The 25905-nt window shown below is 37.5% G+C and overlaps 1 protein-coding gene across 1 annotated transcript; it reads left to right on the top strand.

Annotated features, from left to right (window-relative positions):
- Window positions 1–7603: 7603 nt before the first annotated feature.
- LOC307061512 (protein yippee-like 5) lies at window positions 7604–7924 on the top strand (the record flags this gene model as incomplete). The annotated part of the gene is made up of 1 exon (XM_079716707.1): window positions 7604–7924. The coding sequence occupies one exon, from the start codon at window positions 7604–7606 to the stop codon at window positions 7922–7924; it is 321 nt and encodes a 106-aa protein (XP_079572833.1).
- Window positions 7925–25905: the final 17981 nt, after the last annotated feature.

Raw genomic sequence — 25905 nt, 5'->3', positions numbered from 1 at the left:
GTTGAGAGTCCGCCTGCCGATGCAGAGGACACGGGTTCGTGCCCCTGTGCGGGAGGATCCCACATGCCGCGGAGCGACTGGGCCCATGAGCCATGGCTGCTGAGCCTGCGAGTCCGGAGCCTGTACTCCGCAACGGGAGAGGCCACAGCAGTGAGAGGCCTGCATACTACAAAAAAAAAAAATAAATAAAAGAAAGTTGATTGTCTCAGAAAATATAGATAATTAAGTGACCCTTTTAATTTATGAGGTGCTTGAAATTCATTATGACATTTCACTTGACAAAATCTAGGAAAATATTAAATGATTCTGAAATGTTCTAAGCTGACAGTTTAAGCCATTCAGTTACATTTATTTTTAAATTATGGCAAATAATTTTATCTATTTATCCCTTAACACACTTGCTACCAAGTTGGAATGGGAGAACCCAGATGCCTTTGGAGGATGTTAAATACCACAAGCTGTTTCTCAAACACTGTGGAATCAATAAAGCACAAAATATTTTCTCAAATACTTTAAAAAAATTTCTCAGCATGTATCTTAAAAAGCTTTTTATTCACAAATTCCTAACTCATTTACATGTTATTTTTCCTTATATTTATAAGACTTTGGAGTTGTTATTATAAGCCTTATGAGAATAATGCTTTATTCCATAATTATATAATAGAAGAAGCACAAGACTGGGTAATTTAATATCTGTATCATAGTCGTATTTTGCCATTGTCTATTTCCGGGCCTCAGTTTTTACTTCTGTAAAACGGGCAGATTGAACTGGATGACTCTAAGGTTCATTTCAATACTAAAATTATCATTTTCAATTTAACCAATAGGCATTAATCCCTATTTTGTGTACATTGTTGTGAAATGTATAAGGTGTATAAATGGTGAATGTAACTCAATCCATGCCTTGAAGAATCTTGCAATTAAATGGAGAAGACTGATGCCTAACTATAATATCAGGCAGATTTTAGTGGATGGTATAGAACCGTAAATTCAGGATTATGGGAGTTGCAATGCAGTGGGATTTCTGCCTTGGTGGATCATAGAAAGTTTTATGAAGAGCCTGGAAGATAAATTAGATTCTTACAGATGGAGAAGTTAGTGAGGATAGTAAACATTTCAGTAGGAGGGCTAGATAAGCAAACATGATGGCAGATCACATATGGTGCCTTGGGTGGCAGCTTGTGGTCCTGGGTGTCTGATCATATGTGATGCATGGAGAAAGGACAGGAGGGGAGGCAAGAAAGATAAGCTGACACAAAATTATTTAGGGACTTTGTACTGGATAGTTCTATTTGTCCTTTTAGATCCACTCTCTGCTTTCATCTACCCTCTCTGCCTCTGGAGGCTGATGCATAGGGGCACACATCAATGGCCTCAATCACCCTCTGCCTTCCAAAGCAGGTCAGCCAAGGGAAGGCACTGGCAGGTGATCAGAGAGTTGGTGTGTTTATTTTTCTAGCTCTCGATCTGCCAGTTCCCTGCATGCTGCATGCTGTCTGTGCCCCTCTATCAAAGGCCATAGGTGCCATCATCTCTGGGTTCTGAGAATTTCTGCCTTCAGATCAAGAGGAGGTGTGTTAGTTTCCCAGGGCTGCTCTAACAAAATACTGCAAACAAGAAGGCTTAAAATAACAATAATTTATTGTCTCATAGTTCTGGAGACTAGAAGTCTGAAATAAAGCTGTCAGCAGGGCCATGCTCCCTCTGAAATCTGTATGGGAGAATCCTCCTTCGCCTCTTCTAGCTTTCTGCGTTTGCTAGCAATCTTTGGCATTCCTTGGCTCGTAGAAGCATCACTCAAATCTTTGCCTCTGTTATAAGAAGATGACATTCTGAAGTACAGGGGGTCAGTACTTCACGTATCTGTTTGAGGGACACAATTCAACTTATAACAGGAGATAAGGCTCCCCGCAGTCGCTAATACCGAGGTACTGTGCTATCTCTTATGCAAGTCCTAAACCGTAGCCACACCTTTGTAATTGGTCCCAGGACTAAGCTCTTCTATGTTACCCAGTTTGTTTGTACAGTCTGTTTTCTTCAGGGATTCTGATTGTATAGATTTGATTTCCCTGACAATGATTGGACCAAGCATTTTGTTTTGCTTTAGACAGTGGGATATATTTAATAGTTTAAGTTCTGGGTTAAAAAAAAAAAGATACTCTAGCAAAATAAATATGCAATAGAGGAAGGAGACCCAGGGGACAAGACATGAGGTAGTAGCTTATGGTTATGTTGCCATGTTGGGTCTCGACGGGGTCTGAAGTGGGAAGGGGCACCAAAGGCTTCCTGCATCCCAGAGTAAAATCCGAAGTCTTCCTTAAGGCCTTTCATATGGTTTCACCTTTTCCTACCCATGACCCTCATCTCCCCCTCATTCATCACACAGACTCTCACTGGCCCTTTGCTTTTCCTCAAATGTCCCAGTCATACTCTTAGCCCAGAGCCTTGATCCATATTCCCTCTGCCAGGAGTGCCCTTGCTCCCTGGCATAGGCATGACCCCCCCTCTCACTTCCTTCTGGTCTCTGCTCAAAATGTTCCTCTTCCAATAGAGGCCTTCAATAACGGACTGTGGTAAAATACAGTCACCTTCATATACCTCATCCCCAGTCATCTCCAATCCTTTATTTATTTTTCCTTACTGTGATCACCAAGTGAGGTAGTACTTATTTCTTTATTTGTTAATTGTCTCTCCCTCCTTAGAATTTAAGCTCCGTGAGAACAGGGATATTTTCTGTTTGTCTCCTATTCTGCCCCAGTGGATAGAACTATACCTGGCACAACAAACATTCATTAAATGGTAGTCACCATTAGAGGCAGAATCTGTGGGATATGGTAATAGATGTAACGTGGTGAAAAGTATGACCAAAAGGAACTGAATATGGCTCCAAAGGATTTTTTTTCCTCTTAGGTAAACCTGATTTCACATAAGTTAATTTTAATGCCTTTCAAAGACAGGAATGTGTGGTAACCCAGTTTAGTTATTTTTTCATTTTACATTAAAAAAAAAAAGTTTCTTTTATTTTCAATGTCATTTTAAAAGTTCTAACGTTAGTCATTGAAATCAGTAATTCTTATGAGAAATGTGAGCAGGTTGTGACTCATAAATACATTTTTAAGATTGTGCTTCTGATTTGTATGCTGTTATTCTATTATCAGATTCTATTGATATGATTCTGTCTGTGGCGGAGAGTTCTAGTGCTTTTTTTCCCCTTTCTTTTAACTTCATGTAACAGTCTTACTATGCCTATGCCTCACCAGCTGACTCAATGCTCCCTTTTTTACATCAAATAGTCAAGTTAGAGAATTCATCAATATGTTTAACATGATTATCCAGCTTGCTCTGTGATGCATGACATTTGTTACTTAATTACTTGCTTCCAGATTTAGGCATGACTAAGAGATATTGTGAAATTACAACTCAACAATGCTTTATGGGACAGGTGTTCCCACACCTAAGAGACTATCCAGCATCGAGCCAACACCTCGCAAAATGGCGTCAAGCCAGCACTTCTCAAAATGGCGTCAGTGGATGAAATTCTGCAGGCAGATGGAGACGCGATCTGTTGACCTCTAATTGTCTCAGTGAGTCACGAATCTGCAAAACCTCTCAGACCCTGGGCTCTAGAGACTATTTATGCTATTATTTTAAGAATCCTTTTAAATTCATAGGGACTATGAAGTAATAAAATTAGGGTAATTTTAAATGTTACTAGTGATAAATAACTGTCAACAAACTTGAATCAAACAAGACTTAAGTCCGGGAAAAGACCTTCTTTTTATCCCACTAGAAAATATTATGATTAATAAAGTATTTTAAAGTCTAGATATAATTCCTACTTTTTATGTTCACTAAAATGCAGCAGTGAAGACTCAGAGTATATAATCATTCACTTTTTAATATATAATATTCATTTGAAAGACTAATAAAAGTTAAAACTAGGAACTTGGAAATTCAAGTTTACTTCAATTGTTTAGTGAACAGTTATGTTAAAATCAGATTATGAAGAAGTCAAAGGATATCACCTTCCAGGCTACGGAGGATTATGACTGTTGATTTTATGCCATTTTTCTCTAATTCCAAAGCAGCCAGATTATTTTTGCTAAGGTTAGATTTGGAAAAATATTGTGAAGTGAACAATGTGTGTGTTGGTGTACCTTGCCTTGCTCATGGTTTAAGTGGTAGGATCTTATGCTGGTAGTACCTGGAAAATAATGTTGCCCGCCAAATTCATCTGGCAAGACTCAAAACATTCCTTTATCATTCCTTTCATCAAAACTTAACCTTACCTATGTCCAGTTCCCTCAGACCTTTGTGTTGCCCTCAAAATGACAAGGGGTAATTATTATCATTAATAATAATATCACTTATCTACAGCATGATTCACAACATATTTTCACATGCATTATCTCATCCAGTTCTTCAACATTGTACAATAGGAATGTCTAATACACATAAACCAGCAAACTACCATCCGCCACTTGTACAGCTTTCAAGCTAAGAATGGTTTTTATATTTTTAAGGAGATATACAAAAAATAAAAGGGGCCATGAAGCAGAATGTTGCCCACAAAGTCTACAATATTTACAGTCACTTTACAGGTAAAGTTTCCCTATCTCTGGATCAGCATTATAACGTTCATTAAGAGATGACTAAACAGAGACAAAGCTACATATAGGTTAAAAGCTAGAAGCCTTTGACTTTAAATCTATTTTTAACAATGCCAAGAAACTAGTGTGCTCTGTCTCTCTCTTTCTTTTTAAATTTTATTTATTTATTTATTTTTGGTTGAACACAGGCAAATTTATTTTGTTTTGATAGCTATCCCTTTTAATATGTATTAGAAAATACATACTTAGCACATCAAACCCATGGTTTCATGGTAATCGCTACTCAGGATGAAATTGAAGTAGATAACTATATTAGACCTAAGACGGCTCAAGAAAAATATTTAGTAAATAGTACAGGAAGGAAGTATCTATTAAAAACAAAAATATAAATAACCTACGATTCTGCAATTCAACTTGTAGGCATCAACCCTCAGTAAATTTTCACACACACACACACACGCACACACACAACGCTTCTGCGTAGTATCCTATAAGAGCAAAAACAGAAAAGTCTTCCTGTCTGTCACATGAGAAATGGGTAAATAAAATGTGGCAGAGTCACATCATGGCAATCTACATAACAATTACAAAGGATGAACTGCATCTACACTTAGCAACATGCTAGATCTCAAAAACATTGCTAAGCAAAGAAAGAAAATTGCAGAACGATTCAATATAGCATCTGCATTAAACACAGTATTTTCAATAAACTCCCTTTCTTTCTCTCTCTCTCTCTCTCTCTCTCTCTCAATTGCTTTTGCTTAGAAAGGAGTGAGAACAAGTACTCTCTTCTCACTAACCACAGCCTGAGACCCTGCTGACCTCATCCTCCTTACTTATCTGTCTCTTTGAATCTGTAGTACGGTGAAGGCAATGAAATAGTAAGGATAAACAAGACAAGGAGAGAAGAAAGGATGGGCATATGGGAGAGTTGTATTATTTTAGAACAGGAATAAAATAAAAATTCCAAGAAATAATAAGAGTGCTACTTTCCCTTGCTCTCCCTGAATTCAAATGTATCATGAGGGCATGAGCAATTAATAAGAAAGAAGAGAAGTAGAAAGATGAAGAATGAGTACTTACTGACACTTATTTTGTACTAAGAACTTTAGGATGTGTTTTTCTTTTTCTAACATCACCTAACTTAATTCTTAATTTATCCAGTATTATCCTATGTATAACAACTACTCAGGAATCCTCTCTGATTCTTAGCAGCTCAGGAAATAACACAGCCATAAAGACATCCAACAGAGGGATAGAGTAGATAGAGTTAAGAATATGTAGTGACATACCACAGAAATATAATCCCTAGGGTATGATACAAATAGCTCTTATTGGATATGCAACATCAGGAAACTTTGTCTAATGCCCATTTGTGTTAATGTTTAAATCATGTAATCATTTGGTCTTCAATTTCTAATCTGAAAAATTAGAGGGTTTATCTGGATACTTGAATCTGTTCCATCTCTAAGGCCTGTAAGTCTGAAATGCCTCCACTGGCTAAACTATAGAGAATTACATCCTTCCAAGTCCAAAATATACCATTAGTTAAAACAATAAAATGTTGCAAGGGAATTGTATCATGACTTTGATTCTCCTGAAGGCTCTGAAAATAAACTGAGATTGAGTTCAATAGGAAATAAAACTTTTTGAAATACCTACTTTCTTTGACATTTTAGACACTATTATTGGACTTTTTCTCCTAGAGACTTAACAGTTCTATATGATTTTAAAATTTCAAAAACTGACAATCAAGTTCTGCTTCTATAGTCATGTAAGTTTTTAGGGGACTGACTCTCCCACATATAACAGATATAAACTCTGAATCAAAACCAAAAATAAAACAAACAACAACACACAGACCAAAAAACAAAAACAAAAACAATTACTGAAAGCTCTGGACAGTGAGCAAAAGCAGGCAGATTCTGGAGGAGAGTCAACCTTGAAAGAAGGAATTGGCTCAGGATGAGACTCCTGTTTCTATATCTTTATCCGTAGGACAGACCATGGTCTGCGCTGCACAGGGTGGCAGGAAACATGTTAGAAAACTCAGAAGTTTGAATGAAACTCAGAGGTTTGAATGACTGGAGGAGAGTTTGGACAACATCAGCTGCCAGAAAGTAAGGGGGGAATCTCATAAAGAGAGAGCCAGTAGGCTAAGCCACAGACTCTATGTATTAGTTCTGCCAGAATCTCTGGCTGACTCTGAAACACACATGAATGGGGCACACTGTAAGCAGTCCAGCTAAGGATAAAATAGTTAAAATGAGATGAAAGCTGCTACAAAGAAACAACATTTGTAGTTTAAATCCAGCCAAGTTAATTGCTTGTTCAAACAAAATCAATAAGCAGTTAATAAATAGCTAAATCCAAATATCATTAAATATCAACAATTTGGAGAAATATAGAGAACTGATAATCCTAAAACATATCATTCCCAATGTCCAGCACACAATCCAAAATTATTTGACATGAACAACAAGTAAAATATGACCCATTTGCATAAGACAAAACATCAACAGAGAGCAAACACAAAATAACCCAGATGTTGGAATTAGCAGACAAGGACATTTAAAGCAGATATTATAATTATGCTCAATGAGGTAAAGGAAAATCTTCTCATAATGAATTGTAAACTCTCAGCAAATGTACAGAAACTACAAAATAGAACCAAATGGAGATGGGTTCAAGATGGCAGACTAGAAGGACATGCTCTCACTCCCTCTTGCAAGAACACCAGAATCACAACTAACTGCTGAACAATCATTGACAAGAAGACACTGGAACTCACCAAAAATGATACCCCACATCCAAAGACAAAGGAGAAGCCACAATGAGATGGTAGGAGGGGCGCAATCACAATAAAATTAAATTCCAGAAAAACCTGGAGACTCCGCTGGCTGAGGGGGCTTCATTTCAGCTGAGGACCAAAGAGCCGCTGGTGGCCGTGGATCTTACAGCCGCTCGGGGTTTTTAGAACTTCAGCTATAAAAATGGGCAGGATTTTCCTTGATCATTTTGGTGGTACCCGTCTGTTTTCCTGTGCAAACTGCGATACGATCCTGACCAACCGCTCAGAACTCATCTCCACTCGATTCACAGGCGCCACTGGCAGAGCATTTCTTTTTAACAAGGTAGTTAACCTGCAGTACAGTGAAGTTCAAGACCGGGTCATGCTCACTGGCCGCCACACGGTTCGAGATGTGAGCTGCAAAAACTGCAATAGCAAACTGGGATGGATCTATGAGTTTGCCACTGAAGACAGCCAGCGTTATAAGGAAGGCCGTGTGATCCTAGAACGTGCACTAGTTTGAGAAAGTGAGGGCTTTGAGGAGCACGTACCATCTGATAACTCTTGAAGAAAAAGAGATAAATCCATCTTTTTCCCAGGTCTTCTTCACTGAAAACAAAAATCTACTTACATACACTGTCACCTTAGCAACAGAGTCGGATTCATGAACTGTGGAACAAGAGGTTGTGAGAATCTATCATGGAACCTTTCTTTCCTTCTTTCTTTTTTTTTTTTTTAATTTTCTATTTCCATCCAACAGCAGTGTGTAGAGAGAATATTATGCAGATGCCGTTAATTTTTTTCCCCCTATGTTTACATCTTGAGGCAGAATAGTCTATCTGCAGCTACATGGTGGGCTATGTGAGGAAAAATATCTGGGCCATTAGAGTGAAAAAGTGTTTTATGTAAATTTTGAAAGGAAAATGTGTCAAGAGCATGGTTCTTAAATTTATTTGGGCTTCATTTTAAAACTTTTTTTTAAACCCAGTTATTTCACTTGATTTGCTAGCTTCAGAGAAGAGATCCGAATTTGTGACCAGCGCTAAAGGTTCAGTGTTAGTGTGGCTTGTGCTGGCCATTGTGCCATATTCTTGTTGGAGATGAACTGTAGCAGCAGACCCCATTCTTCCTTGTCAGTCTTGACCCAAAGATGTCACCATTCCTAGTTACTTGTCACCACATAATTGGTGTTGATTGGAAACTTTTCCTGATATGGGGCAGAACTGCTTGGTTGTCTTTTCCATATAACTTAAGCATAGTAATATAAATAAAGTAATAGTTGGAAAAAAAATTCCATAACTGCCAGTTGGGTGGCTCACAAACTGGAGAACACTTATACCACAGAAGTCCAACCACAGAAGTGAAGTTTCTGAGCCCCACATCAGGCTTCCCAACCTGGGGGTCCAGCAATGGGAGGAGGAATTCCTAGAGAATCAGACTTTGAAGGCTAGTGGGTTTTGATTGCCGGGCTTCAACAGGACTGGGGAAAACAGAGACTCCACTCTTGGAGGGGATGCACAAAGTGGTGTATGCATGGGAACCCAGGGGATGGAGCAGTTACCCCATAGGAAACTGAACCAGACCTACTTGTTGGTGTTGGAGGGTCTCCTGCAGAGGCAGGGGGTGGCTGTGTCTCACTGTGAGGACACGGTCACTGGCAGCAGAAGTTCTGAGAAGTACTCCTTGGCATGAACCGTCCCAGATTCTGCCATTAGCCCCACCAAAGAGCCCAGTTAGGCTTCAGTGTTCGGTCGCCTCAGGCCAAACAACCAACAGGGAGGGAACCCAGCCCCACCCATCAGCAGACAAGTGGATTACAGTTTTACTGAGCTCTGCCCACCAAAGCAACAGCCAACTCTACACACCACTAGTCCCTCCCATCAGGAAATTTGCACAAGCCTCTTAGACAGCCTCATCCACCAGAGGGCAGACAGGAGAACCAAGAAGAACTACAATCCTGCAGCCTGTGAAAAAAAAAACACCACATTCACAGAAAGAGAGACAGGATGAAAAAGCAGAGGGCTATGTACCAGATGAAGGAACAAGATAAAACCCCAGAAAAACAACTAAATGAAGTAGAGATAGGCAACCTTCCAGAAAAAGAATTCAGAATAATGATAGTGAAGATGATCCAGGACCTCGGAAAAAGAATGGAGGCAAAGATCGAGAAGACGCAAGAAATGTTTAAAAAAGATCTAGAAGAATTAAATAACAAACAGAGATGAACAACACGATAACTGAAGTGAAAACTACACTAGAAGGAATCAATAGCAGAATAACTGAGGCAGACGAATGGATAACTGACTGGAAAGACAGAATGGTGGACTTCATTGCGGCAGAATACAGTAAAGAAAAAGGAATGAAAAGAAATGAAGACAGCCTAAGAGACCTCTGGGACAACATTAAACGCAACAACATTCACATTATAGGGGTCCCAGAAGGAGAAGAGAGAGAGAAAGGACCCAAGAAAATATTTGAAGAGATTATAGTCAAAAACTTCCCTAACATGGGAAAGTAAATAGCCACCCAAGTCCAGGAAGTACAGAGAGTCCCATACAGGATAAACCCAAGGAGAAACACATCAAGACACATAGTAATCAAATTAGCAAAATTAAAGACAAAGAAAAATTATTGAAAGCAGCAAGGGAAAAATGACAAATAACATACAAGGGAACTCCCATAAGGTTAACAGCTGATTTCTCAGCAGAAACTCTACAAGCCAAAAGGGAATGGCATGATATACTTAAAGTGATGGAAGGGAAGAAACTACAACCAAGGTTACTCTACCCGGCAAGGATCTCATTCAGATTCGATGGAGAAATCAAAAGCTTTACAGACAAGCAAAAGCTAAGAGAGTTCAGCACCACCAAACCAGCTCTACAACAAATGCTAAAGGAACTTCTCTAAGTGAGAAACACAAGAGAGGAAAAAGACCTACAATAATGAACCCAAAACAATTAAGAAAATGGTTGTAGGAACATACATATTGATAATTACCTTAAACGTGAATGGCTTAAATGCTCCAACCAAAAGACACAGGCTTGCTGAATGGATACAAAAATAAGACCCATATACATGCTGTCTACAAGAGACCCACTTCAGACCTAGGGACACATACAGACTGAAAGTGAAGGGATGGAGAAAGATATTCCATGCAAATGGAAATCAAAAGGAAGCTGGAGTAGCAATACTCATATCATATAAAATAGACTTTAAAATAAAAAATGTTACAAGAGACAAGGAAGGACACTACATAATGATCAAGGGATCAATCCAAGAAGAAGATATAACAATTATAAATATATATGCACCCAACATAGGAGCACCTCAATACATAAGGCAACTTCTAACAGGTATAAAAGAGGAAATCAACAGTAACACAATAATAGTGGGGGACTTTAGCACCTCACTTACACCAATGGACAGATCATCCAAAATGAAAATAAATGAGGAAACAGAAGCTTTAAATGACACAAGAGACCAGATAGATTTAATTGATAGTTATAGGACATTCCATCCAAAAACAGCAGATTACACTTTCTTCTCAAGTGTGCATGGAACATTCTCCAGGATAGATCACATCTTGGGTCACAAATCAAGCCACAGTAAATTTAAGAAAATTGAAATCGTATCAAGCATCTTTTTCGACCACAACACTATGAGATTAGAAATGAATTACAGGGAGAAAAACGTAAAAAACACAACCACATGAGGGTTAACAATACGTTAGTAAATGACCAAGAGATCACTGAAGAAATTAAAGAGGAAATAAAAAAATGCCTAGAGACAAATGACAGTGAAAACATGATGATCCCAAACCTATGGGATGCAGCAAAAGCAGTTCTAAGAGGGAAGTTTATAGCTATACAAGCCTACCTCAGGAAACAAGAGAAATCACAAATAAATAACCTAATCTTACACCTAAAGGAACTAGAGAAAGAAGAACAAACAACACCCAAAGTTAACAGAAGGAAAGGAATCATAAAGATCAGAGCAGAAATAAATGAAATAGAAACAAAGAAAACAATAGCAAAGATCAATAAAACTAAAAGCTGGTTCTCTGAGAAGATAAAGAAAATTGATAAACCACTAGCCGGATTCATCAAGAAAAAGAGGGAGAGGACTCAAATCAATAAAATAAGAAATGAAAAAGGAGAAGTTACAACAGACACCACAGAAATACAAAGCATCCTAAGAGACTACTACAAGCAACTCTATACCAATAACATGGACAACCTGGAAGAAATGGACAAATTCTTAGAAAGGTATAACCTTCCAAGACTGAACCAGGAAGAAATAGAAAATAGGAACAGACCAATAACAAGTAATGTAATTGAAACTGTGATTAAAAATCTTCCAACAAACAGAAGTCCAGGACCAGATGGCTTCACAGGTGAATTCTATCAAACATTTAGAGAACAGCTAACAGCCATCCTTCTCAAACTCTTCCAAAAAATTGCAGAGAAAGAAACACTCCCAAACGCATTCTATGAGGCCACATCACCCTGATACCAAAACCAGACAAAGATACTACGAAAAAAGAAAATTACAGACCAATATCACTGATGAATATAGGTGCAAACATCCTCAACAAAATACTAGTAAACAGAATCCAACAACACATTAAAAGGATCATATACCATGATCAAGTGGGATTTATCCCAGGGATGCGAGGATTCTTCAGCATACGCAAATCAATCAATGTGATACATCATATTAACAAATTGTAGAATAAAAACTATATGATCATCTCAATAGATGCAGAAAAAGCTTTTGACAAAATTTAACACCCATTTATGGTAAAAGCTCTTCAGAAAGTGGGCATAGAGGGAACCTACCTCAACATAATAAAGGCTATATATGACAAACTCACAGCAAACATCATTCTCAATGGTGCAAAACTGAAAGCATGTCCTCTAAGATCAGGAACAAGACAAGGATGTCCACTCTCGCCACTATTATTCAACATAGTTTTGGAAGTCCTAGCCACAGCAATCAGAGAAGGAAAAGAAGTAAAAGGAATACAAACTGGAAAAGAGGAAGTATAACTGTTACTGTTTGCAGGTGACATGATAGTATACATAGAGAATCCTAAAGATGCCACCAGAAAACTACTAGAGCTAATCAATGAATTTCATAAAGTTGCAGGATACAAAATTAATGCACAGAAATCTCTGGCATTCCTATACACTAATGATGAAATATCTGAAAGTGAAATTAAGGAACCACTCCCATTTACCACTGCAAAAAAAAAAAGAATAAAATAGCTAGGAATAAACCTACCTAGGGAGACAAAAGACCTGTGTGCAGAAAACTGTAAGACACTGATGAAAGAAATTAAAGATGATACACACAGATGGAGAGATATACCATGTCCTTGGATTGGAAGAATCAATATTGTGAAAATGACTATACTACCCAAAGCAATCTACAAATTCAATGCAATCCCTATCAAATTACCAATGGCATTTTTTACTAGAACAAAAAATCTTAAAATTTGTATGGAGACACAAAAGACCCAAATAGCCAATGCAGTCTTAAGGGAAAAAAAAGGAGCAGGAGGAATCAGACTCCCTGACTTCAGACAATACTACAAAGCTACAGTAATCAAAACAGTATGGTACTGGCACAAAAACTGAAACATAGATCAATGGAACAAGGTTGAAAGCCCCTGAGATAAACCCACGCACCTATGGTCAACTAAACTATGACAAAGGAGGCAAGGATATACAATGGAGAAAAGACACTCTCTTCAGTAAGTGGTGCTGGGTAAACTGGACAGCTACATGTAAAAGAATGAAATTAGAACACTCCCTAACACCATACACAAAAATAAACTCAAAATGGATTCGAGACCTAAATGTAATACCGGACACTATAAAACTCTTAAAGGAAAACATAGAAGAACACTCTTTGACATAAATCACAGCAAGATCTTTTTTGATCCACCTCCTAGAGTAATGGAAATAAAACCAAAAATAAACAAATGGGACTTAATGATACTTTAAAGCTTTTGCAAAGCAAAGGAAACTACAAACAGGACAAAAAGACTACCCTCAGAATGGGAGAAAATATTTGCAAACGAATCAGCGGACGAAGGAGTAATCTCCAAAATATATAAACAGCTCATGCAGCTCAATATTAAAAAAACAAACAACCCAACCCCAAAATGGGCAGAAGACCTAAATAGACATTTCTCCAAAGAGGACATACAGATGGCCAAGAAGCACATGAAAAGCTGCTGAGCATCACTAATTATTAGAGAAATGGAAATCAAAACTAAAATGAGGGGCTTCCCTGGTGGCACAGTGGTTTAGAGTCCGCCTGCCGATGCAGGAGACATGGGTTCGTGCCCCAGTCCGGGAAGATCCCACGTGCCACAGAGCGGCTAGGTCCGTGAGCCATGGCTGCTGAGCCTGCACATTCAGAGCCTATGCTCCGCAATGGGAGAGGCCACAACAGTGAGAGGCACGCACACCAAAAAAAAGAGAAAACAAAACAAAAAAAACCTACAATGAGGTATCACCTCACACCAGTCAGCATGGCCATCATCCAAAAATCTACAAACAACAAATGCTGGAGAAGGTGTGGAGAAAATGGAACCCTCTTGCACTGTTGGTGGGAACATAAGTTGATACAACCACTATGGAGAACAGTATGGAGGTTCCTTAAAACACTAAAAATAGAATTACCATGTGACCCAGCAATCTCACTACTGGGCATATACACAGAGAAAACCATAATTCAAAAAGACACATGCACCCCAATGTTCATTGCAGCACTATTTACAATACAGGTCATGGAAGCAACCTAAATGCCCATCAACAGATGAATGGATAAAGAAGATGTGGTACATATATACAATGGAATATTACTCAGCCATAAAAAGGAATGAAATTGGGTCATTTGTAGAGACATGGATGGATCTAGAGACTCATACAGAGTGAAGTACGTCAGAAAGAGAAAAACAAATATTGTATATTAATGCATATATGTGGAACCTAGAAAAATGGTAGAGATGAACCAGTTTGCAGGGCAGAAATTGAGACACAGATGTAGAGAACAAATGTATGAACACCAAGGGGGGAAAGCGGCAGGGGGTGGGGTTGATGGTGGGATGAATTGGGAGAATTGGATTGACATGTATACATTGAGGTGTATAAAATGGATGACTAATAAGAACCTGCTGTGTAAAAAAATAAATAAAATAAAATTCAAAAAAAAAAAGAACCAAATGAAAATTCTACCTGAAAAATACAATATCTGAAATTTTAAAATTCACTGTATTGGCAGAATAACAGAATGGAGATGATAGAGGAAATAGTCAGTAAAACTTGAAGATAGATAAAATTTTTTAATCTGAAAAAGAGGAAAACATTTTTTTAAATAGCAAGAGCCTCAGGTACCTATGAGACAATACCAAAATACCTAATCTGCAAGTACCTTAAGTCTCAGAAGGTGAAGAGAGGTTTGGTGAAACCTCTCTCTTAAGAGAAAAATACTTATCCAAATATTATTATTATTAAATACTTATCTAAAAATTTCCCCAATTTAGTAATCAAATATTTCAGCAGTCCTCAAGCAGGGTAACTAAGAACCTTGGCTCATTATAGTCAAATTGCTGAAAGTCAAATATAAGAGAAAAAATTTCAAGAAACCAGAGAAAAATGACATGTTACATACAGAAAAACATGGCTTCAAATGATCACTGACTTATCTGAAACTATGGAGGGCAAAAGGTACTGGAACAACAGTACCTTTAACCTTTGAAGTGTTAAAACAACAATAACAACAATAAAACAAAATTGTCAACCTAGGATTGTATAACCAGTGAAAAGATCCTTCAAGAATAAAGGTGAAATAAAGACATTTCAGAGAAAAGAAAAAAGAGAAATAGTTACTAGCATACCTTCCTGTACTATGAGTAGTGCTAAAGAAAGTTCCTCAGGCTGAAGGGAAATGATACTAGAACAAAATCTCTATACTAGTGAAGAAATTAAGAGCATCAAAAATGTGAAGTTTTATGTAAATTAAGTACAAAATATTCTTTCTTTTTAACTTTGTTAAGCTACATATGAATATTTAAAGCAAAAATTATAACATTGTTTTCTGAGAAATATCTTTTATTTTGAGCTCTTTTTCATTTTTGGTTTTAAAGTGTCCTATATTATAAGGTAAAAGTGTCCACCTTTACTATTTCTATTCATCATTAGATAGGAAATCCCAGTTAGTTCAATAAGAAAAGGAGGGATATTAGGGGGAAAGAAGAAATTAGTTTGCCTTTATTCACAGATGACACAATTTTTACAAAGAAAATTCTACAGACTCTAAAAAAAGTTTTTAGAGGTAATGAGCATGTGTAGCAATGTCATAAGATACAAGGTTACTATATAAAATGTTGTTGTATTTTTATGTATTAGCAGCAACAATTAGAAAATGAAATTAAAAATCATTTCAAATAGTGTCAACATAAAATACTTGGCAGTGAATTTAACAAAAAATGTCAAAGACCTCTACATTGAAAATTACAGAATATTGCTGAGGGAAATTACAGAAAAGCTGAATAAATGGAGAGATAAACCATGTTCATGAATTGGAGGACTCAGTATTATTAAGAAGTTAATTCTCCTCAATAGATCTATAGGCAATACAGTTCCAATCATAAACCCAAGATCTTTGTTTTGACTAAAAATTAACAAATTGATTTAAAAATTTATATGTAAATGCAAAGGATATGAATATCTAAAGCAATCTTGGAAAAGAAAAACAAAATTGGAGGACACATATTGCCTGACTTCATGACTCACATAACTTCATGATACTTCATAAATCAAGATGGTGTGGTATTGGCATAAGGATAAACCAACAGAGTAAATGAATAGAATGAACACCTCAGAAATAAGCCCATGATTTATATAGTCACTTGATTTTTTACAAAATTCCCAAAGCAATATACTGAAGAAAAGACAGTATTTTCAATAAATTGTGCTGGAATAACTAGATATACATTTGGAAAAAATGAAATTTGACCCCTACTCTCATGTCATACATGATAATTAATTGGAAATGGCTCTTAGACCTGAGTACAAAAGCCTTAATCATTGGGCTTTTCAGGAAATCATAGGAGAATATTTTTGTGACTTAAACATAGGCAAATATCTCTTAGATTATGAAAAAACAATAACTATACAAAATGAATTGCTAATTATCAATTTATCAAACTTAAGACTTCTCATTGAAAGACACACATGAGCCATCAAATTGAAGTCTGGGAGAAAATATTTTAAAAACATGTATCTGATAATAATAGACTGGTATCCAAGTTGTAAAAATAGCTCCTATGACTTGATAATAATGTCAAACAATCCAATAAAAAGTGGGCAAAGAATTTGAAGAGAAAATTTCACAAAAGAGATATATGAATGACCAATAAGTACAGAAAAAAGTGTGTGCATCATTAGTTGTCAGGGAAATGCAGATTAAAACTTCACGGAGATACCTCTACATAACCATGAGAGTGGCTAGAATTAAAAAGACTAATAATACTAAATGTTGGTGAGGAAGTTGCATGAGTGGAATTCTCATACATACTTGCTGATAATGTACAAAGGTATAACTACTTCATAAAAAGTTATGTCAATTTACTATAAAGCTAAACATTTTCCTATTCTATGACCCAGTACTTCCAATCTTAGATATTTACCCAAGAGAAACAGAAACAAATGTCTAAATAAAGACTAGCACAAGAGTGATCATAAGAGCTCCATTCATAATAGTAAAAAACTTGAAGTATAAAGGAATGTATTTTAAAATCTATGGCATATTTATATAATATAAATTTTAAAATAAAAACATAAAGAATGAACTATTGATACACACATTAACATAGATAAATTTTTTAATATGCTAAGTGAGAGACACTTTACACAAAAAAGTACCTACTGTATTATTTCATTTATATGAAGTTCTACAGCAGGCAAATCTAATACATAGTAGAAAACAAATCCGAACACTAGTTGCCTTTTGGGATAGAGGAAGAGATTGCTTGGGAAGAAGCATGAGGAAATTTTCTAAGGGGATGGTAATGTCTTGGTAAAGGGTTGGATTATACCAATATATACATTTGTCAAAGCTCAGAAATAAAAAAGTGACTGTAAATAAATTTTGAACTCTAAATATGCAAGCTTAAGTATTTGAGGGAAATGTATAAATGTCCGTAATTTACTTTGAATTGCATCAGAAACATAAGAGCAATTAACAAATGGATAGAAAGGTGGCTAGATAAATAGGTATGTGATAAAACAAGCATAATAAAATGTCAATGGTAGAATCTAGGTGGTGGGTACGTGGGTGTTCACTGTTATATTCTTTCAAATTAGAAAAGTTTCACAATAAAATGTTAGAAAAAAATCATAACCAGGAATTATATTGTGGGAATGACCAAGAGTTCGTCTTATTTAAAATTCTTGAGTTTACTTAAAGGCACTTTGGAAAGTCTCTTTATATCCCAGGCATCTACTTGAGGGAAAATTAAATTCCATATTAATCTACAGAATCTTAAAGTTAATTCTAATGGTATTTTTCTAAAATTATTAACGAACTCCTCAGTAATTTACAGGTAAAAACAAAATGAATGTTTTATAAAAGGGAGAGGAAAGTACACACAAGATGCTATAGACTGCATGTTTGTGTCTCTTCAAAATTCATATGCTGAAATCTATTCTCCCAGTGTGATAGTATTTGGAGGTGGGGGCTTTGGGAGCCCTCATGAATGCGATTATGAAAGACGCCCTAGAGAGCTGTCTTGCCCTTTCCACCGCCTGAGGTTATAGTGAGAAGACAGCCATGTATAAACCAGGAAACAGGCTCTCATCAGACACAGAATCTGCAGGTGCCTTGATCTTGGACTTCTCAGTCTCTGGAAATGTGATAAATAAATTCCCATTGTTTATAATCTATGGTATTCTGTTATGGTAGCCTGAATGGACTAAGACACTAGACCTAATTGGTTTGTATAGAAATTTAGACTTAGTCCAGACATTTAAGAAAACTTGAGAAGATGGGCTCTGGGAGAAGTGTGTCCAGACAGGCTCCCATAAGAAGAGAAAGCACAGAGCCTCTGATAGGCATTGTCCAGTAACAAATGTCTTCTTGCTGTATTTGGCTAGCTATAGGAATTTAGACATGAAAGATATTCTGTTTTTTTAAATATAAATGTTTTAATAATTGCATCTGTGCAGCTCCTTTGACCACTTTCCAGGAAAAAAGGAATTTTCCAGCTATTACTAAACTATCTTACTATTAGCCTTGAATCAGAAGACAATAAATGATCTACTAAACAGATGGCATAGGCCCACAGCACATCTCCAATGCCTGAGCATTTTCAGTGGAATCAAACCAACATTCACCATGGTGCTGCTACTGACTTTAGATACATTTTTTTCTCCAAATACATATTTCCTGGAAAATTTTTAACTGTATTATATTGTATTTTAGTATTTATCAATAGCATCCTATTGTTAGTTTTAGGGAAAGAAAAGTTTCATGAGTTGGAATAATTGTGTTTTTGGCTAAGCAAAGAGTCCCCTTATTTTTCATGTCCTCTCTAGCTTGACTTGAAGTTATTCTTGGGTTGTATTAATATTCACTTTCACAGAAAAAAGATTACAACTTGCTGAAGACTCAGATGATGGTTAGCATTTTTAGCAATAAAGTATTTTTTAAATTTAGTCACATACATTAACTTTTTTAGACATAAAGCCATTGCACACTATAGACTACAGTATAGTGTAAACATAACTTTTATATGTACTAAGAAGCCAAAAAATTAGTAGATTCTCTTAATTGCTATATTTGCTTTATTGTGGTGGTCTGGAACTGAGTCGGCAATATCGCTGACATACGCCTGTATTGTCCTCTCAGTAGTGAATGTGTGTTGACTGTTTGATGGTGGTCCATGCAAGGGGAGATGCCCTCTAGACAGCTGGAAATATGGAGCTACTCTGCTGTGAGGAATAGGGCATTCAGATTGGGATGATCACATAGGGATGAAGCCTTGGGGAAAAACTGTCATGGACAGCTGGGTGTGGAGAGAAAAGAGCAAAGAGGCCTAGTCAGGAACTCTGTGGAGGTAAAGTAGGAGAGGTGAGAAGCAGAATAGGAGCACTTGGTATAAGAGAGTTGTTGGGAAGGGGGAAGTAGGATATAAAGGAGGCTAGGATTTTACAGAGTAATTAATAGTGAATTGGCCAGAAGAAATAGTTTCACTACAGCTGTGGGATCAAATCATGATTACAAAGAGTCTGGAACAGGGAGAGTGTTTAGCGATATTTTTGGCATTAAAAATTCCTTCTTTACTTCCTTAGCAAGCAAAATATTGAATAAATTATTGTGATTTAATGGACTAAGTTGTCTGACCTGGTTTTCCAGAAGGAACATCTACACAAATGTATTTCTATTTCCTTAGATTTATTGGTTCCAACTGTAATTGTATCTGGATGTTCTCCATTTATCTGTGCTTTATTCATTTCCTTTCTTGATAGCCTCATACCTTTTACTGCCTTCCTTTTGCCTCTAGACCACTCCTGAAGTCATTTCAAAATGCCAAGTGGGGACAACCTACAGAATGGGAGAGAATATTTGCAAATGATGCAACAGACAAGGAATTAATCTCCAAAACATACAAACAGCTCATATAGCTCAATATTAAAAAAAAATAAACAACCCAATCAAAAAATGGGCAGAAGATCTAAATAGACATTTCTCCAAAGAAGACATACAGATGGCCAATAGGCACATGAAAAGATGCTCAACATCCCTAATTATTAGGGAAATATGAATTATATTAGAGAAATGTGAATCAGAATGGCCATCATCAAAAAATCTGCAAATAATAAATGCTGGAGAGAGTAGGGAGAAGAAGAAACCCTACTACACTGTTGGTGGGAATGTAAATTGGTGCAGCCACTATGGAGAGCAGTATGGAGGTTCCTTAAAAAACTAAAAATAGAGCTACCATATGATCCTAGTAGAACTGTTATAAATACATAACCAACAAGGGCCTACTGTTTGGCACAGGGAACTATACTCAATATTTAATAATAAGCTTTAAGGGAAAAGAATATGAAAAAGAATATATATATATATATACATATATATATATATATATATATATATAAAATAACTTTGCTGTGTACCTGAAACTAACACATTGTAAATCAAGTATACTTCAATAAAAAAAATAAAATGACAAGTGGGATTGATGGTTCCTTGGGAAATACTACTGAAGAGATCTCAGAAAAGATACTTAATGTCCATAGAAAAGGAGGTAGGATATAGTAGATAACATAGCTCCACTGTCACCTTAAGAAGGGGAGTGGGATGTGTCTACTGAAGAGCTACCCAACATATGTTGGGATGCCCTTGAGAAAGTGACTAGGAGGAGAGCAAAGCTTTCCAGGAATATTAGACCCTTGAAATGAGTGTGAAAAAACTTTGTACCTCTCTTTGAAGCAATTAATTTATCAGTCCAATCAAGTTGGGGTTCTAGTGCCAAGTCTGTCATGAACTGGTTAGATGAATTAGACCAGTCATTAAGCTTTCACTTCTTCATTTCTCACGTTTGAGTGAAGAGGGGTTGGACAATGTGACCTCTAAGGTCTCACTGAGATCTAACATTTGGTGATTCCTTGGGGAAGAAAGCTGGAATATGCCAAAATACATAATAAAATAAGTAAGTGGAAAGATCAGCCTGCTAGCTTTCCTATGTATAGAGCTCACTGAATAATCTTTCTTTTTTTTTGGTTTCCACATTTCTAGATCACTTAATAATTTCTTAATTACTCAATTATTTGCATTGAGAAATTTCATATTTCTTCTCTTTTCTGCCAGATAAATAAACACATAGCACACTAAAAAGAATCCTCAAAAACAGAAGGATAAGATAAATGCCTAATAAAATTTCCCAAGTTTATTTGTAAGTTATATTTATTGTTTGAGACCAAAACTTCATAGTCAAAACAAAAGGTAGAATTGAGGCAAGAATTGATTTTGGTTCCTATAAGGATAAGAGGAAAAAAGATTCCACAACTGATGTGACATAGTATAGAGAGACACTTGTTTCTTCTGTCTAAGCCCACAAAACCAACTGTGAAAGACCTGCCTGTCTTTTTAATTTACGAAACCCCTCCTCCCTTTCCTAAATAGCTTGTAATTCTTTGATTACTAGTAACATTGAAAGTCTTAGCATATCTTTATTCACTATCTGTAGTTCTCCCATCATAATCTTTGGTTATTTTTCTATTTATTGACTTATGTATTTTAAAGATATTAAACTGTTGTCTACTATAAATACACTAATTTGCATTGTAGATCAGCAACGTAATGATAGCTAATCACATTTTATTTTATTCAAAAATTATTTCTTATAGGCACCCATGATTTTATTGGTGCAACAAATCAGATATCAGCCTATAGGTCAGTATTCATAGGAAATATCTCTAAAGGTCTCATACACATTGTGTAGCAAGTTACAGTTTTCAAAGCCTTCCATTACTAACTTGAACCAGTAGGATTATAGCACAGTATTTTCACTGCAAATCCAGTTAAGCTGGCCTCTTCTGTCTCCGTATACCTCATAGCATCTTCCCAAATAATCATGTTTAATGTGTTATACTTACTCTGTGAAAGCTTTACAGCATGCAGAACTTTATTCTTCAAGAATTTAGAAATACTAAAAGTGCCAGAATTTCAACAGGAACCTGAGAAAAGTAAATGAAAGAGAGGAACCATCGCTGGCAATGAGGGCAAAGAAATGGAAGACATTTCTACAGATGCATTGTCTTGACTTTATGTCACCTCTAAAATAGTCCAATAAAATGAGAGGATAGTTTTAGAACTACAATTGTAAAATCAGAATGAATAGACTTTGCTTAGTTTTATGTTCTTTGTAAAAGCTTTTGGAGAAATCTAAAATATAATCTAATTTATTGAGAGTTGCAATCACATGAGAAGAGGAGGCATACTAAGAGGAATTTTTTGTTTCATAAACACTGGGCAATATCTTTTTTATGGTATACTGAAATTAAGAAATATTTTCATAGTATTACATGACAAACAAGAGGCAGATAAACTATAACCAAGAAACAAATGAATTATAGCAGAAATCATTAAATTAACCAGCTGCTCATTCTAATATACGAGTGAATTTTGGAATAAATTAAGACTAAGTCACTTCCGGGGAAGATGGCGGAAGAGTAAGATGCGGAGATCACCTTCCTCCCCACAGATACACCAGAAATACATCTACATGTGGAACAACTCCTACAGAACACCTACTGAACGCTGGCAGAAGACCTCAGACCTCCCAAAAGGCAAGAAACTCCCCACATACCTGGGTAGGGTAAAAGAAAAAAGAATAAACAGAGACAAAAGGATAAGCACGGGACCTGCACCGGTGGGAGGGAGCCGTGAAGGAGGAAAGGTTTCCACACACTAGAAGCCCCTTCGCGGGCGGAGACTGTGGGTGGTGGAGGGGGAAAGCTTCGGAGTCGCGGAGGAGAGCACAGCAACAGGGGTGCGGAGGGCAAAGCGGAGAGATTCCCGCACAGAGGATCGGTGCCGACCGGCACTCACCAGCCCGAGAGGCTTGTCTGCTCGGCCGCCGGGGCGGGCGGGGCTGGGAGCTGAGGCTCGGGTTTCGGGTTTCTGTCGGAGCGCAGGGAGAGGACTGGGGTTGGCGGCGGGAACACAGCCTGAAGGGGTTAGTGCACCACGGCTGGCCGGGAGGGAGTCCGGGGAAAAGTCTGGACCTGCCGAAGAGGCAAGTTTTTCTTCCCTCATTGTTTCCTGGTGCGCGAGGAGAGGGGATTAAGAGCGCTGCTTAAAGGAGCTCCAGAGACGGGCGCGAGCCGCGGCTAAAAGCGCGGACTCCAGAGACGGGCGTGGGACGCTGGGGCTGCTGCTGCCGCCGCCAAGAGGCCTGTGTGCGAGCGCAGGTCACTGTCCACGCCTCCTTTCCAGGGAGCCTGTGCAGCCCGCCACTGCTGGGGTCCCGGGATCCAGGGATGGCTTCTCTGGGAAAGTGCACGGCGCGCCTCAGGCTGGTGCAACGTCACGCAGGCCTCTGACGCCGCAGGCTTGACCCGCACTCCATACCCCTCCCTTCCCCCACCCCCACCCCCAAGTGAGCCAGAGTCCCAGAAGCGCCTGCTCCTTTAACCCTGTCCTGTCTGAGCGAAGAACAGAAGCCCTCCTGTGACCTACACACAGAGGCGGGGCCAAATCCAAAGCTGAGACCCGGGAGCTGTGAGATCAAAGAAGAGAAAGGGAAATCTCTCCCAGCAGCCTCAGAAGCAGGGGATTAAACCTCCACAGTCAATTTGATGTACCCTGCATCTGTGGAATACATGAATAGACAACGAATCATCCCAAATTGAGGAGGTGGACTTTGAGAGCAAGATTTATGATTTTTTCCCCTTTTCCTCTATTTGTGAGTGTGTATGTGTATGCTTCTGTGTGAGATTTTGTCTGTATAGCTTTCCTTCCACCATTTGTCCCAGGGCTCTATCTGTCCATTGTTTTTTTTTTTAATTTTTTTCTTAATAATTATTTTTTATTTTAATAGCTTTATTATATTTTATCATACTTTATTTTATTTTACTTTATCTTCTTTCTTTTTTCCTTCCTTCCCTCCTTCCTTCCCTCCTTCCTTCCTCCCTCCAGCAAGGTACAGTGCTGGACACCCTATGCCAAACAACTAGCAAGACAGGAACACAACCTCACCCATTAGGCCTAAAATCATAATAAGTCCACAGACACCCCAAAACACACCACCAGACATGGGCCTGCCCACCAGAAAGACAAGATCCAGCCTCATCCACCAGAACACAGGCACTAGTCCCCTCCACCAGGAAGCCTACACAACCTACTGAAAGAACCTTAGCCACTGGGGACAGACACCAAAAACAACGGGAACTACGAACCTGCAGCCTGCAAAAAGGAGACCCCAAACACAGTAAGATAAGCAAAATGAGAAGACAGAAAAACACACAGCAGGTGAAGGAGCAAGATAAAAACCCACCAGACTTAACAAATGAAGAGGAAATAGGCAGTCTACCTGAAAACAAATTCAGAATAATGATAGTAAAGATGATCCAAAATCTTGGAAATAGAATAGACAAAATGCAAGAAACATTTAACAAGGACCTAGAAGAACTAAAGAGGAAACAAGCAATGATGAACAACACAATAAATGAAATTAAAAACACTCTAGATGGGATCAATAGCAGAATAACTGAGGCAGAAGAACGGATAAGTGAGGTGGAAGATAAAATTGTGGAAATAACTACTGCAGAGCCAAATAAAGAAAAAAGAATGAAAAGAATTGAGGACAGTCTCAGAGACCTCTGGGACAACATTAAACACACCAACATTCGAATTATAGGGGTTCCAGAAGAAGAAGAGAAAAAGAAAGGGACTGAGAAAATATTTGAAGAGATTATAGTTGAAAACTTCCCTAATATAGGAAAGGAAATAGTTAATCAAATCCAGGGAGAAATACGCCAGGACACATATTAATCAAACTGTCAAAAATTAAATACAAAGAAAACATATTAAAAGCAGCAAGGGAAAAACAACAAATAACACACAAGGGAATCCCCATAAGGTTAACAGCTGATCTTTCAGCAGAAACTCTGCAAGCCAGAAGGGAGTGGCAAGACATAATTAAAGTGATGAAGGAGAAAAACCTGTGACCAAGATTACTCTACCAAGCAAGGATCTCATTCAGATTTGATGGAGAAATTAAAACTTTACAGACAAGCAAAAGCTGAGAGAGTTCAGCACCACCAAACCAGCTTTACAACAAATGCTAAAGGAACTTCTCTAGGCAAGAAACACAAGAGAAGGAAAAGACATACAATAACGAACCCAAAACACTTAAGAAAATGGTAATAGGAACATACATATCGATAATTACCTTAAATGTAAATGGACTAAATGCTCCCACCAAAAGACACAGATTGGCTGAATGGTTACAAAAACAAGACCCATATATATGCTGTATACGAGAGACCCACTTCAGACCTAGGGACACATACAGACTGAAAGTGAGGGGATGGAAAAAGATATTCCATGCCAATGGAAATCAAAAGAAAGCTGGAGTAGCAATTCTTATATCAGACAAAATAGACTTTAAACTAAAGACTATTACAAGAGACAAAGAAGGACAGTACATAATGATCAAGGGATCAATCCAAGAAGAAGATATAACAATTGTAAGTATTTATGCACCCAGCATAGGAGCACCTCAATACATAAGGCAAATGCTAACAGCCATAAAAGGGGAAGTCGACAGTAACACAATCATAGTAGGGGACTTTAACAACCCACTTTGACCAATGGACAGATCATCCAATATGAAAATAAATAAGGAAACACAAGCATTAAAGGACACATTAAAAAAGAGGAACTTACCTGATATTTATAGGACGTACCATCCAAAAA

Source organism: Hyperoodon ampullatus, assembly GCF_949752795.1.
Source record: "Hyperoodon ampullatus genome assembly, chromosome: 12".
Lineage (NCBI taxonomy): Eukaryota > Metazoa > Chordata > Mammalia > Artiodactyla > Ziphiidae > Hyperoodon > Hyperoodon ampullatus.
This window is presented reverse-complemented; position numbering and strand designations above follow the sequence as displayed.